Genomic DNA, 14,829 nt, shown 5'->3' with positions numbered 1-14,829 from the left:
CTAATCTTCCTTAATACAAGCTAACTCAATCCTCCTTCGACTCGAGTACAAGCGGTACTTCCTATGTAGGAACATCGCCACTTCAACACTGTTGCCCACTGGTCTGCAAGGATATTTTTTTCTACCTTGCGTCCAAGTAGTTTCTCTTTCAAGTACCCTTTTAGCAAACGCGTTATTGTCCAACCTCTTTCCTTGTCGAATAGCGTCAACAATTTCTTCAATGAAAAGCTCCCATCTCGGCTTGTAGTAATCGTTTACCAAGCCACTCCACATCTTGTTGGCGTAGTCGTCAAACTTCCCTGTAGGTCCCCAAAGAGTAATCTGAATGCGCGCATTATACTCGTAAAGCTTAACCTCTTCTGGCGTTGTTCCCATGGCTTTCGCGGAGTTTAGCCAGCATTCCAAAAGAAATTTATGATTGGTTTGAAGTATTTTGTCCAGGTCATCAAACATGTTAAGTAGTTTGATACCGATCTGAGCAACTTGAGGAGCCGACTTGGCGTTGTAGGCTCGTATGAGGTCATGGTAGAGTGGAATCACCAGAAGGTGCAACGCCTGTCTGCTGATGTCAACAAGATCATATCTAAAAAGAAGTTTCAAAGCTCACCAACAATGAAGGAAGTAGAAAGGAAAAAATTAGAGTGTTTATAAAAAGTATGATGCAGACACCGCTGAATTTCGGCTCAGAATTTTTTTGGCTAAAACAAGTACTTCCAATGGTTGAGACGGATTGCATTTTCTTGCTTTCGTAAATTCGTAAATTTTGCGACAATAGGGAAACATTGAATTGCGTTATCTTGATTCGTTCACGGCTTTTCATTAAAACTCGGTAATGAATACTTATCCCTTTGGCTCTTGAAGGCCCTGTTCTTAATGGCATTGTTTATTTGGTCATCAACCAACAATTCAGTTTCACTCATGTAACCCCATGGAGGGGAGGGGGTGGGTTCACTCTCCTATTGGCCAAGGCGTGTATGGGCCGCTGAACAAGGTATGGTTTTCAAGGTCCTAATTCAACAGGGTATACAATTACACTCTTTTTGGAAAGCCGAAAGTGTGAAAGTTGGCAATGCGAGGTCTACATGGTTAGTGCCGACAATGCATTTTCAAAAAAATCTAACTCTTTTATGTTAGTTTAAAATACACTTAATTTTTTGTGCCAAATGAAACGAGTCAGGTTTGTAAAGTACGACTCTTGTCTCAAACAGGGTAGCGAAATGAACAATTTCTGTCTTAAACAGCGTCAGGGTTAAAGGGATCGCCGGCAGCCATCTACCTAAACTTCCCCTAAATGCCCCCCCCCCCCCCCCCACCCACCCACACACACCCACACACACAACCACCACCCTCCTCGGGATTGCAACACTCTCCTTTCCACCTAAAATATTAGGTCTCTGGTTCAGCTTAAAGTGCAACCGACGATGAGAGGCTTTTTCATTTCACACTGATTTTTACGAAGTTAAAGCCGTGCAAGATACTTGGGAGGTGAGGTAATTTTGGCGGTGCAAAATGAAGTTTTGCTACAATACAGTAAACTGTCTCATGCAACAGCTCATTTACAGATCAATGCCGCAACCTAAATAACTGCCAAGACATCTCTCAAAGGGCTCTCTGCTCGTTTTATACAGTCTTACGTTAAATCACCTAAATATTTCCGAGTGGGAAAAGTCCTTATCCACAGCGACCAATGCGTCCCATGCTTTAAACACATCTTCCGGGTCGTACCATATATGTGGAGCAATCCTAAAGGTTGGTTGTCTGATGAAAACCGACTGGTGCTTGAAGCCAATACAGTAATATGTGCAGTTATAGACCGAGTGGATAAGTAGCTTCCACGCCTTCACTATGTTATCGTTTGTGCTGCCATATCTTCGAAGTGCATAGTATTTTATCCACTCCTCTAACTCCAAAGGATTAAAGGCGTTTATCCTGTAACCCATTTCGTTCATCAGCTCATACATCATGTCGTTTTGGTCTATTCCTTCTGGCGTTAAGCCAGTGCCTATCATTGTACTATTAGGGCTGTTGAATGCTTTAACTGGCCCTGAAAACCAAAGCACATATTGGGGAGTCTGACCAATGGGGAAGAATACATGAAAACGAAAATGAAATGAAAATGAACTCAACAAGGATGAAAAGGACAATGAAACAATAATGCGAGATATCAATGCAACCCCTCTTATTCTAAGAATTTTTGGAGAGCTCTGAGAGTTATGCAAAATATACAAGATAATATTATGAGACTTAATTCATTTGATGTCATATGTCGTGGAAATTACGCCCACCATAATTGTCTCTCTTCTGTATAGCATACTGACTTGATGTATTTCAACAGTTTTAAACCATTGTACCTGTTATGATACTTTGTATGGTTCCAAACAGTCCCAATTGTCCACCAAAGTTTTGTAACATACACCAGATGAATGGTTGTCCATAGAATGACTCAGTACGCGACCAGAAAGGTTCGATATCGGCCATCAGATCTAGGACAATCATGCGTCCCCGAGGAACTCCTAAAAAGAGAATCATTGATGGTTTACAAAATAGCTCTCAAAATGTTGGATTCTTATTGATTTCATGATGATGATGATGATGATGATGATGATGATAGTGGTGGTGGTGGTGGTGGTGGTGGTGGTGGTGGCGGCGATGATGATGATGGTGGTGATGATTATGATCATCATCATCATCGTCGTCGTCATCGTCATCATCATTACCACCATCAGTACATTCATGGCTGTTGCTAGTTATAGGCGACATAGTTATTGTACGCACTGGAATAAGCGATTTTGCCCTTCGATACCGAACATGAAAATAAACTTGGCCAATAAAGGAAGAACTCGCGACGTCATAGTCTTCTAGAGTGGATGTCAGTTCCCGAGGGAAATAAATAAGTAAATTCAAGCGTATCACAAAACGAACCCTTTCGAATAGAAAATTTCTCTGAATATTTTTTTGTTGGTTGTTTGTTTGTTTTTAGTCAGCTGTTTAGTTGCTCTAATTCTTCAACTCAGGAGTATCGCAATTCTTTAGTTTGAATGTTTGATGACGTCATGTGAAACCAGCAACGTTTAAATTTAGTCAAGGCCATGTGACCAAAACTCAGCCAATGGCAGTCCCTGTTTATTTGAGTGAAAGTCGAGGAATATAACAGTTTTGTAATGTGATAATCCTACCTCGGCAACATCCGCTGTCCAGTTGTAACTCACAGCCACAACAGTTTTGTTTATTTTATTTATTTATTTTGAACAATATTTATTCAGGGGAGCCAGTTCAGCGAGGCTGGTTTAAATGGGGCCCTGATGAAAAGAAAAAACAACACAAAAAACAATAACAGATAAAAAAATTGGAACAACTAAGTATAACGAAAGTATTGGAGGCTCAATTTGGCTTGGATCTAAATTGCCTTTATAGGCCAAACCCAGACTTATTTAAATCATGATCAGGGCCAGAGGAAGCGTGTTCCAGATCTTGGCTCCGCTGAACCTGAAGGAGCCCTGGTACTTAGTTGTCCGAGCTAGCGGCAGACGGAGCAAATCTCTATGGCGCGTGTTATATGAAGGGAAATCGTGCGCGTGGCTAATATCATTAAGTAGATATGCTGGAGTCAGACCATGAAGCATGCACTTTAGATAGTCCCGGCGGGACTGGAGCGTAGGCCAACCGAAAGTGTAAGATATCAGTGATTGTGAGACTGCGTAGCCTTCAATAATACTGGTGGCACGCCTATGCAGCTTATCCAAGAACTCTCGGTCATCCTTACTGCAGGAGTCCCATACAACAGCGCAACAGTCGAATACTGGAAGTATCATGGCGTTATATAGAGGATACTACACGTTGGCGCGAAGATATGAATTTGATTTTCGAGTGGCAAAACAATATTTTACGAACGAGCGCAGCGAGTGAGTAGAGTATTGTTTTTGCCACTCGAAAATATAATTCATATCTTCAAGCCGCCGTGTAATGTTCTTTTTATTATATAGACAAAAGACATCGATAAAATAATAGACTTTTATTCGCCAAAAAGTAATTGTGACGGCTCAAATTTACAGTACAGCAATATAAGACATTGTTTACAATAATCTAACACTGAGCTGAACAGGGCTTTACAATGACAAAATATAAGCAAAGCCATGAAAAATGTGTAAGTAAAATTCAAAAGACGCAAGACGCTTAGTACAAATTTCGAAGGGATATTACGGAAATTACGTCATCGATAAACTCACTTGTGAGATTATGGAAAATAATTAAAACCACTCGGGTCCCGGATGTAGTTTTTATGAATGTTACGAGTGGTATATTTTCCAGTAAAACACTCGTGTCTATATATAAAAAAGTGTTAAACACGACTCACGCGGAATGACCTTGCGCGCTTTACGAAGAATTCCGAGCGTTATCGATATTTTGCGCCCGAAGTGGTCTATGTGGTCATTTCACGAGAGGTATGGATCCAGCATAACGCCAAGATACTTCAACTGATAGACTTGTGACAGGACAGCGTCCCCTGCCCTGACTGTGAAACTATCAACTAGGGAAAGCCTCTGATGTGTACCAGTCAACATTACCTTAGTTTTGCTATAGTTCAGGTAGAGGAAGTTATTATTAAGCCACTCTATTATATGCTTAAGATCTTCGGATATCATAGATTCTATTTCGGAGATGGAGATACTGATATCGCATAGGAGGATATCATCTGCATACAATTGGATTTTACAATGCGACTACCGAAGGTACATCCTTGATGTAGGTTATAAACAACAAGGGACCGATCAGGACCCTTGCGGGACTCCAAACGAAACGGATTGGAGATCAGATGTTGATCCATTCACTACAACGCTTTGTGTCCTATCTGTCAAGTAAGCTTTAAACCATCACGGAAGCCTTACTGAACTCTAGTGATGCTAACTTATCCAATAATATACTATGATCAAGAGTATCAAAGGCCTTAGTAAGGTCTAAAAAGACTAGGCCTGTGAGTTGACCTTTATCAATGTTCTGAAGCAAGGTGTTCGTGACATCAGTCAGGCACGTGCTAGTGGAGTGGAGACTACGAAAGCTGGACTGGTAGACAGAGAGCAAATTGTGTTGCTGCAAGAATGTATATATCATCTTGTGCACTGCGCGCTCAAGAATTTTACTGAAGACCGGCAGGACTGAGATCGGTCTATATATTGTTAGCTGGATTCGTTCTAGAGTCAGATTTATGCACAGGCGTCACAGTCGCATGTTTCCACTCCAGTGGTATTGAGCCTTCAGCGAGGGACCTGTTTATGAGCACAGTCAGGGGTCTTGCTATCGCGCCAGAAGCGTCCTTAAGGAGACGTGCGGGAATATCCGCAAGGCCGTTTGATTTAGAAAAATGAAGACATGTTGGGGGGGGGCGAAAGTCATCAAATGTTATTAGGGGGGATCACTTCAGTGAAGTAACATTCAAAGGGGGGATGGGCTAAATTTCACCTCGTTTAGCCCCAAATCCTTCCTCCACCCCCCCCCCCCCCCCCAACGGCGATAAATAATGACCAGTCCCTAAACTAGTAATAATCATGAGATTGCAGTAGTCTTATTCTACGAGCATGACATTCAGCCGCATTCCGCATCTTAACCACTCCCCCTTCCCCTTCCCCCCCCCCCCAACGTTTTACGCTCCTCGTTTGTCGCTTGCTCCTTAACGTTTCGTTTGTTTTTGTATATTGCGTTACTTCTAGCTATAAGGAATAAACCCAAGGAACTCGAGGCATGGTATTCAAGGGGACTGAAACAAACCTTCTTCAGTACACGTTTATTGTACTTGTTTTGCTAAAATGGTTTTACAGTCTTGTAAGCGGTTAACATATTGCTGACTCGAAGTTTCTACTCAACTTCCTACAACATTTTTATAGTTAAAGAAAGCTTTGCCTTACTTATTGTAAACTTATAGCATTTGGTTAATCTTATGCATACTACTTATTATAACTATCATGCATAATGAGGCAGAAATAAACAAGAAGGCACCTGCTCAAGTAGAGTAAGGTCTAGGTCTAAGTCATTTATGGTTTTTATACACATTTTCCTCACCCCATTGTTGAAGACATCCACTAGGAATGATAGATGGTAAGATAATCTGAACTTAATAAAACTTAGGAAAAAAATCACAATTAACTGGTCACGTGATCGACCACGCCCTCTATTGTTCGAAAACTGTAACCAACGGTTCCCACCACTTGCCAAACGTGCAGCTCCAGTTTTTCTGTATAAAAAAATTGACCCTACAAAGTGTCTACGAAATCAACTCGGAATGGTTCGAAACGTTACAATTGGCTGGTGCAGTTGGTTTTCTTTGACTAGTGTTAGTCCTAAAATCAAATTGGAAGATTTCTTGGTTATGGTTGGCCTTAAGTTATTGCTGGTCTTCAGCTTCACGCCATTCAAAATAGATCAAAATGAAAATCAAAACGGTCCAATAGATGAAGTCCAGAATCTGGGAAATGAAAGGAAGTAAACATGCAAAGACCCTCGTCAAGATTCAGGTCACAAAATTTTTCGTAAGCGAGATATCTGGAGAAACGTTTACCCAAATGTATAAAGTTTGTATGGAGATGCTATGCTGGTGCACATCCTGATGGGCACCAACATGCGGGAAGGAAACTAAAAGAAAAATATGTAACCGAGTTTTGCTACAAAAGCGTGAATTTATTCCTCGAGGAACTCATAAACATTAAAGTAATATTTTTCTAATACATAAACTGTTTAGATAGAAAAATTCTCCCAAACAAGTTACTATTTTGACCTACATGACAGCTCTTTCGGCCCTCTTGTAAATGTCGCGTCACGCAAAAGCTTAGAAATTCAAGCGTAATCTATCACAAAACCAAGAACCCTTTCGAAGCAAAAATGTGTATGAAAATTAGTTTCCAGCTGCTGTAATACTTCGTGAAAGTAAAATCTTAGTAGGACCGATAGTTTAGTAGTTTAAATTTTAGTGACGTCATGTCAAAACCAACATATTAGTCATGGAATATCTTAAAAATACTTTACATTAGACCATCCACCCCCCAACCCCCCCACCCCCCTTCCCCTTTAAAAATTATGAGAAACGTGGAAAGACTCAGGCATTAATCTTACTTGAAAGCATTAATGGCGCCCCATGAAAGGTAATTCAGATTCGGGAATGCGGGACAATTTTACTTGTGGAATTCGGAATCCTGGACTTTGGAATCTGGAATTCTGCCAAAAGTAGCCGGATTTTGTTAACAATGGGAATTCTGAATCCATGTTCCGATGACAAAGAATCCAGATTCCAGTATCTGGAATCCGAAATCTACAGCTTGGAATCTTGGATTATCTTACATAGGGAGAAACGAAAAGTGCTCGTCGCCTAGATAGGCAACATGAGCATCCCAGGGATTAATTGTTTTCCGTCCGTTATTTGAACGTCCCCAGCCATAATGTAGAAAGAACTCGTAATCGTAGGCGTTTCTCCAGGAGCATACAGACCCCCGCCGCCATCCATTTTGCCTGCTGATGCAATGACGATAACGTCTAACCTTTTTCCAGCATTTCGTTGCGACAGCCGAATGTCCCCCACCTTCCACGGGAAAGCCAAAGACTACTGGATAGCCCTCATTGAGCCATTCAACACCTTTGGACTGAATCCAGGACCTGCTTCCATACTCAACTCTTGCATCGCTGACACTCCTCTTTTTGCTTTTTTCGAGATAGCTGACAATTCTAGCCATGTAACCTTGTCGGGCGCGGAACCATGGGGCGATCAAATGCATTTTGCTGTTGGTGGTCAAACCCTCTCCATTCTTACAGAATGTTTCGACCTCTGATCGAATGTCCTCCACGAAAGCCTTGACCTTCATTGTTGTTGGGTCTTTTTTAACTTTGTCCAATGTCATTGGGGCCGTTGTGTACATATCGCCATATATCAGTCTACTGAAGGGTGAATAACTAAAACTGGAGGCAAGTCTATCGTAGTATCCAAACACTTGGGCCCAGGCCACAGGACTACATCCGCTCACGCAACCACAACACTTGTGTTGATCATAGTCAGGAAAATCACTTTCTCTAGGAATCGCTTTTTCACAAGGCTCGGAACTTGTTGATCGTCGAAATCGCTGGGAATGCAAGTTAATTGCAAAATACTTTCTAACCATTTCTTTCTGGCGTCCTTTGATCTCGATTATGAATCCAATTTCCCGCCACTGCAATGTGTTTCCCACGAAGGTGTTATTGCCATGGACCCTCAACTGTAGGTATATCAGATTGTTGGGTGTCTTCTTTATGGCTGATGGATTTACCTTGGTACTTCCGTTCTGCTGACAAACGTGAACAAGCACCTTACAGAGTTTCTGCTGCCACCTTGATCTGGTGTTAAGAGGGATAGGCGAGTTACCGCCATTTGTAATGTAGACGTCAACCGATTGCACGTACTCACCAATCGCCACTGACACGACGGAGCCAGCTGTAAGCATCTCCTCGTCAATTTCTTTACGATGGAGTTTCCCGACCCCGGAGAGAACTTCAGTACTGGCCCAATCTGACTTTGTTCTTCTCTCAGTTGCCCTCTCTTTCCACAGCCTCTTAAAGATATCGACATCTTCTCTCACCATTTGATCCAGCTTTCGCCAGTCTTCAATCTGTTTTAAACAAGACGGAGCCTTGATTTTAGGACTATTGAAATATACGATTGTAGACAAAGGATTTTTCTTTGTCTGGATGTGTGAAGAAATGTGTGAAGAAATTACAGCTTAGTTATACATGTTTTACTTCCTTTCAATCGCGCTCAGAAACAAATTCATGTTGCTGCACCTTGATAAAAGGATCAAGGATGAAGGGGGGTCACGCCCTTGAGAATAAGGGGTCAGCTTCTTTTTTGTTATTTCTTGGTTAAGCAGCCATTCTTTGGCAGGGGATAGGGAGGACTGGAAGTTAATCAGTAAAAAAACTTCCACCCAGAGCAAAGGAACATGGGGCTACACTCCGCCACTTTGATACATAATCGCTATACAGCGTCACCGATTAAGACAACCTAAGCCTACTGCCTTTCATTGTCATGAAAACAGGATGGAAGGAGAGCTGTGTCACAATTCCTTTAGCTTTTACTGTTTTAACAACCCTAAAGACCTGCTACAATCAGAGATAAACTAGAAATAATGGTTTAGTGTTTTGATTCTAAAATTACTGTACTACTCTACCACGCATGAAAATTAAGAATTTTGTCTTTCGATGTCCAAAATGGAAATATAATGGAATGTAACTTGACAAAAGAGTGAGCCAACTTTGGGCGAACTCAGTTTTGACCATAAATAAAGAAAACTCGCGGTGACATAGCCTCTTAGGTCGATTGTATTTTTGTAATGTAATAATCCTACCTCAGCAACATCAGCCGTCCAGTTGTAACTTGCAGCGACTACAGTTCCCTTGTCATTTTTACAAATGATTAGTCCTATTGGTGATAGCCGGTAAAACTTTGCGCACTGCTGACCGTTCTCTTGAGCCTGCTGTAGGACCACATCGGTTGGTCTTGGATCCGGTCCACTCTCAACCTCTCGAAAATCTCCAGTTTTACGCCCGGAAGACAAAACTATGTACTCACTTCCGGTGTCAATTTCGTAATAGGCTATGTATTCTGGGTCAAGGTCCAGTCGATAGATTGGACGAGTGGGTCCTCGGTCATCAGATACATTTACTCGATTGAGGTCTTTGTGGTCATCGATGTCGCTGAGTTCTACTATGGTGTCGAGAACTTCATACGGCAAATGCATGGCGGTTATCGTGGATGCAAAGACAGCGACGATAAGAAAGCTTAGGTGAGCTTGTGCCATCTTTCACACTGTACTTTAGCTATACTTACTTTTTTTTCCGGGTAAAGCTAAATAATGATAATAAATGAAGAAATAAATTCATCAACAAATAATTCAAACAACAAGCTCAATCAAGAAACCAACCAACAAAAATATACGACTTGTATACACAAAAAGAAAGATAATGGCATGTAGAGCTAGGATATATGTTCTTCATGTTATACTTGTCCGGGCATAGGACGGTCTAGCAAAACTGGTGAGTGTCCCAAACTACTGTTAGTATTTACCGAGTCTCCGGAATTTTCGGCTATGAGAATAAGAGTCTTGCCGGGAACTTGGGCTAGATGGAACTTCGAACTACCGGGCGAGTTTATAAAATATATCCTCGAAGTCTCTTGAGCCTAATATATATTTTACGGTAATTTAATGTCAGCAGCAATTATTTTAATCATACAGCGCAGTACGAGTCGATAATACTGTATAACTTACCTTACACTTCTCGACTACTCTTTAATTAAAGGTCCTACCGAAACTGGAAAGTCGACGATGTAACACTGGCTATCTCGGATTTACAAGGGTTTTTATACTCACGGTTCGCACATACGTGTACTTTTCGTTCTTCCTGTGCTGCTGAAATTTGATTAAGACCAAGCTTTTGCGGAATCAATTCATCGCAAACTAGGAAGAAAATGTATTTTTTTTAACTTTGGCAGCTATTTCCTTGTGCTAGACAACTTAGATTTGTTTTGAAGGGTACTTACTGTGGGTCTAATACGGGGTCGAGTGGGCTCAAAAGGATTCCACCGAGGTTAGAGATATTTTTATCTGTCCGTGCTTGATTCCCTTATTCTCTGTACTAGTTAACGTGTCGGTGGTTTAGGATATATTTTCTAGCACCTGAATTAGCACTTCCAGAGTAAATTTTCTATTTCATCATCTTAGTCTAATTAAGTTCTATCTCCTGTAAATAAGAAGAATAATTTTGCTTACAGAGCAACTGTTTCGAACAAATGACAACTGAATACACCAAAAGTTATTTCATGGCTCGCCTGTTTGGCTGAGACACTCGCATAAGTTACCTCGTTGAGGTCATAGAGGCAAAAACCCATACCCAGTCAGTAGAATGTCCCAAGAGTTCGGCCAAATACGGAAATGCTTGCACGGGAGTGAGATGTGGATATTCTTTAAGCTTTAAATCCTTAAGTCTAACTACAAACTGATACTATCATGTTAAAAAGTGTTGATTGATTAAAAAATGAACTTTAAGATTCACGGTTCAGTTTCTCAATTATGCGTGTACTCAGTTATTCCAGGATGCAAACATTTATTCTACTTTCGGTTTGTTTCAAATTCAGTTGGCCAAAGCCGAAGTAGCTTGTTGTTTTTCATCTGTTTCATTGTGAATCTTAGTTCCGCTAAACACTGATTTGCTTTTCAGCTCCATGTCTTCCGCTCTAACAAGTAACTGGAAACATGACAATTGTATCATCCAGACAGGTCAAAGCTCGAACGAGGTCACCTTTCGTTACTGACATGAAATAAACACACAGTCAAAGAAATCAATTTGGATAGATGGTAAAATTCTTATGGATTAACAAAAGATCTAGATATTGGGCTCAATATGACTTGTTTAACAGAGTCTTATACTCATGTTCGCTCTTTATTTGGTACAAAAAAAGGAATGAAAAGGTTGTTATCTGTTTTTATTAAATGTAGTTTACAACCTTTTATGTAACATTTTAGCTGTTTCCCTGATTGCTGAAGGAAACATCGAATACATAACTTCGGCGAAAAGTTACTTTACTATATACCTCATAATTACTCCACAGGCAAACCACCCTCTGTTCGTGTGGCCGTTGTTGTTATTGAAATCTGAGAATCGGTGTTTTGTACTCTAGAGGAACCAGATAAAAATCACGACAGCGAATTGTTTTGGAGCAAATTGTAGTCGCTGTAATGTTCATTTGTATTTCTTCTATTGACTACACATGGGCACCCAACGAGACTATAGTTGTAAACTACTTAATCATAGCATTGTTAAACGTATTTTAGTACTAAAACGGTAGATATAGGCATATTTTTATCCACTAAAAATTTTTCATCTGTTCGGATTTCTTAGCTGAAAGTCTAGAGGTCCCAAAATATAGGGATCGAAACTTACCTTTTCGAAAATTTCAGCCAGAAAAAAGGCTCCCGAAAATTCTAGGTGAGCTTTTTAGGGTAAAAGTCTGTTAAAAATGGGTAATTATACCAATTTTTAGATGTTTGAAAATCCTAGGAGAGGTAGGCAAGCAAGAAATTTTACAAAAAATGTTCCGAGAATTCTAGATCTGAAATCGTCTTCGGAACAGATATTTTCCACAAATTGACGTTGGGGGCCCCTGACTACAAAAGAGCGATTTCAGATTTCAGTAACAACAACGACCACACGAACAGGGGATGGTCTGCCTGTGTTGACTCTCGCTCAATTATGCTTTCTATTTTGGACGGAATATACTTCCTTCAATTCAGCAAAACCTAGGAATTGGCTGGGTTTAAAATGCATGCACACAACCTTCAATTAACTGTACTCTTGTTTGCTCTATACTTTGTAGGAAATATATATACATCTATATTAAAAACTTTTTTTGAAAATTAACCTTTCAGTAATTTCCTCGACTGCTGAAAGGAACACGTAGGTATTTATATACTGTTATTAAGTCCGCGAAAGCTTACTTCAGTTTTTATCAGGGTCCTTGATTTCATTTTCTATGTTTGGATTGAACCTACTTTCGAGAAACCCGATATTTCCGGACAATAATTTCTCCGCTCAACGCGTAAGTTCAAAAAGGAATAGTTGCATGTGCACTGCTATCGATCGTCGCAGGGATAAGAAGAGCAATACTCTCTAAGTACTAGAACAGCTTCAAAAACAATAAACTAGAATACTACTAAAATGACCACACTCAGTATCTTCTTGGCTACATTACGTTGTTTGGATCATGTTTACCCCAAAGATGCTGTTTATAATTAGCTTCCTAACAAGATCGACGAAGAAAATGGAAAACTTTAAGTCGATCTTCCCGACAGTCTCCTGCCAACAATTTTGTCCTTGCCACTCTGCTTTGTCTCTGGATGTTGAAAAGTGAGTCCAGAAGTCGATTTTTCAAGTTACCAAACGTTATACTAAACGGGAAAACCTAGCAACAATGCATTAAATCGGACGCGTGCAATTTTTGTTCTTCTCTGCAATGACTGTAAGCAAACTCGATTGATGCCTGCGAGTGTACACGCAACAGTCACTGGTTGTCAACACAGCGCATGAGTATTCTATGTTCTTACAGAATTCAGATTTTCCCTGGTACATTTATTTCGATTTGGAATCGTTACTATCTTTGATGCGCTTTTCAAAAACGCGCTAACTTTGAAGTTCAAAAGCCAACTGACGTTTGCTTAATTAACTAAGCACCGAGAAAAATCACTACAGTTTTATCTTGATACGGTTGTTTTACTACTTAGTATCATTTGCCTTCAGAAAAGCGTCATAAATTTTGCGCGCATGAAAAGGAGAGAGTTTCGTTAATTTGGAAATAAGTCTCTACGACAGCATCCCCTCAGTTTGGAAAAACGTTATTGTGGTTACCGTTGATTAGGTTTTCGTCGTCTTAAATTAAGTCTGGAGGAACAAAGGGGGGTCTTTAACTATTTATTTTGATTAGGGATTCTTAACATCTTTAATTCTTTCAGTACTGTCTCGTGCATTGTAGTTACAGAACGGTCCTCGATTGTCATCTTTCTTTCAGCTACATATAAGCTGTATTATATGCAGTAAAATGCATGTTAATAATTTGTAGACCCTGAGAATGGTACTTTTAAGTCAGGTTGGACACCTCATGATCATTACATAACCCAAAAGTCCTAATGGAGAGCCTCTTCAGGCGACATCCATTTTGGCACATTTATTGAGAAAACGGAGAGAATCAGAAAGCGCTAGTTATGTTGGGGCAGGTAAGAGCCTGGAGTTGAGTACACTAGAACCTGTTATCGTCTATAGGAAGGTCTTTTCGGTACTTTATTACCTCATTTAACGCGCGCTAATAATTCTGCGATCACGCAACTAAAACAACATTTCTAAATACACCCGAATAGGGAACTTAGTCAGAGACCACGTAGAAGGAAGGCATGAGGGGACTTTAGTCTCCCTTTTTGGGCCGTAAAAATAAAATGCAAAATAATAATAATAATAATAGTAACAATAAAATAAAAGAAACCAAAAAGATTCCTTTGTATGTAAGGGACAAAAATTACTGGTCAAGGGGACTTGCAGTAGGGTAAACTAGGTACTTATAAAATTTACTAACATTAGAGCGGCCGGCCCTTACCCAATGATGAATAAGTTATGGATGAAAAAATTTTGTATAAGGCGTAGGGGGAGCTGATAGAGAAAATCCCAGCGCCACTGAAGGAGAGGAGGGTGGGGAAACTTGCTTAAACCTTTGTTGAGTAGACTTGCGAGGAGAGAGCGAATTTATTTGCAAGGGCGTATAAAAGGGCTAGAGAGTTTCCTTGGCGACATCTATGGCCAATAGAGTGCCTTACGAAGCGACTTTCCAGTTTTTTTTATTATAATAAATGAATTGTCATACGGTGGCTTTTTTTGCCCAATGAGAAAATATTGATAGGATTCAGATTCGCAAGATAACTCCACAGAGATAGAGTTTATATTGAAACATAAATTGCCCCAAAATAAATTTTGAATGAATGGTGTTTTTGTTGGTCTCTGTTTTTACGACATCTTAATTGACAGAAATTAAAGACTTGCTAGCCCCAGAACGAAAAAACATAAGGGAAGGCATCACGGGGTATGCAAGCTTATAAAACTTTACTCGGTAACTAGTGCTGCCTAGCCTGCGAATACAGCCGTTTCTCTTAGCTCCCTGCCGCTAAGGACGTTTTGCCAGGAAGGACAAAACGGCTGTATTCGCGGGCTAAGTGCCGTCGGAAACAAGTGTTTTCGTTTAACAATGACCCAAGACGAACGATTTTGACGTAGTTTTGAGCT

The 14,829-nt window shown here is 40.3% G+C and overlaps 2 protein-coding genes across 2 annotated transcripts; both read right to left on the bottom strand.

Moving 5' to 3' along the window:
- Positions 1–2,537, bottom strand: LOC140944564 (alpha-N-acetylglucosaminidase-like). The gene is made up of 3 exons (XM_073393688.1): positions 2,352–2,537; positions 1,645–2,044; positions 1–583 (listed from the first exon to the last, which is right to left on the bottom strand). Exons 1-3 carry the CDS (start codon positions 2,527–2,529, stop codon positions 1–3), a joined length of 1,161 nt encoding a protein of 386 aa, XP_073249789.1. The 5' UTR covers positions 2,530–2,537.
- A 4,785-nt stretch (positions 2,538–7,322) lies between these two features.
- Positions 7,323–9,809, bottom strand: LOC140944563 (uncharacterized). The gene is made up of 2 exons (XM_073393687.1): positions 9,357–9,809; positions 7,323–8,621 (listed from the first exon to the last, which is right to left on the bottom strand). Exons 1-2 carry the CDS (start codon positions 9,807–9,809, stop codon positions 7,323–7,325), a joined length of 1,752 nt encoding a protein of 583 aa, XP_073249788.1.
- Positions 9,810–14,829: the final 5,020 nt, after the last annotated feature.

Source organism: Porites lutea, chromosome 7, assembly GCF_958299795.1.
Source record: "Porites lutea chromosome 7, jaPorLute2.1, whole genome shotgun sequence".
NCBI lineage: Eukaryota > Metazoa > Cnidaria > Anthozoa > Scleractinia > Poritidae > Porites > Porites lutea.
This window is presented reverse-complemented; position numbering and strand designations above follow the sequence as displayed.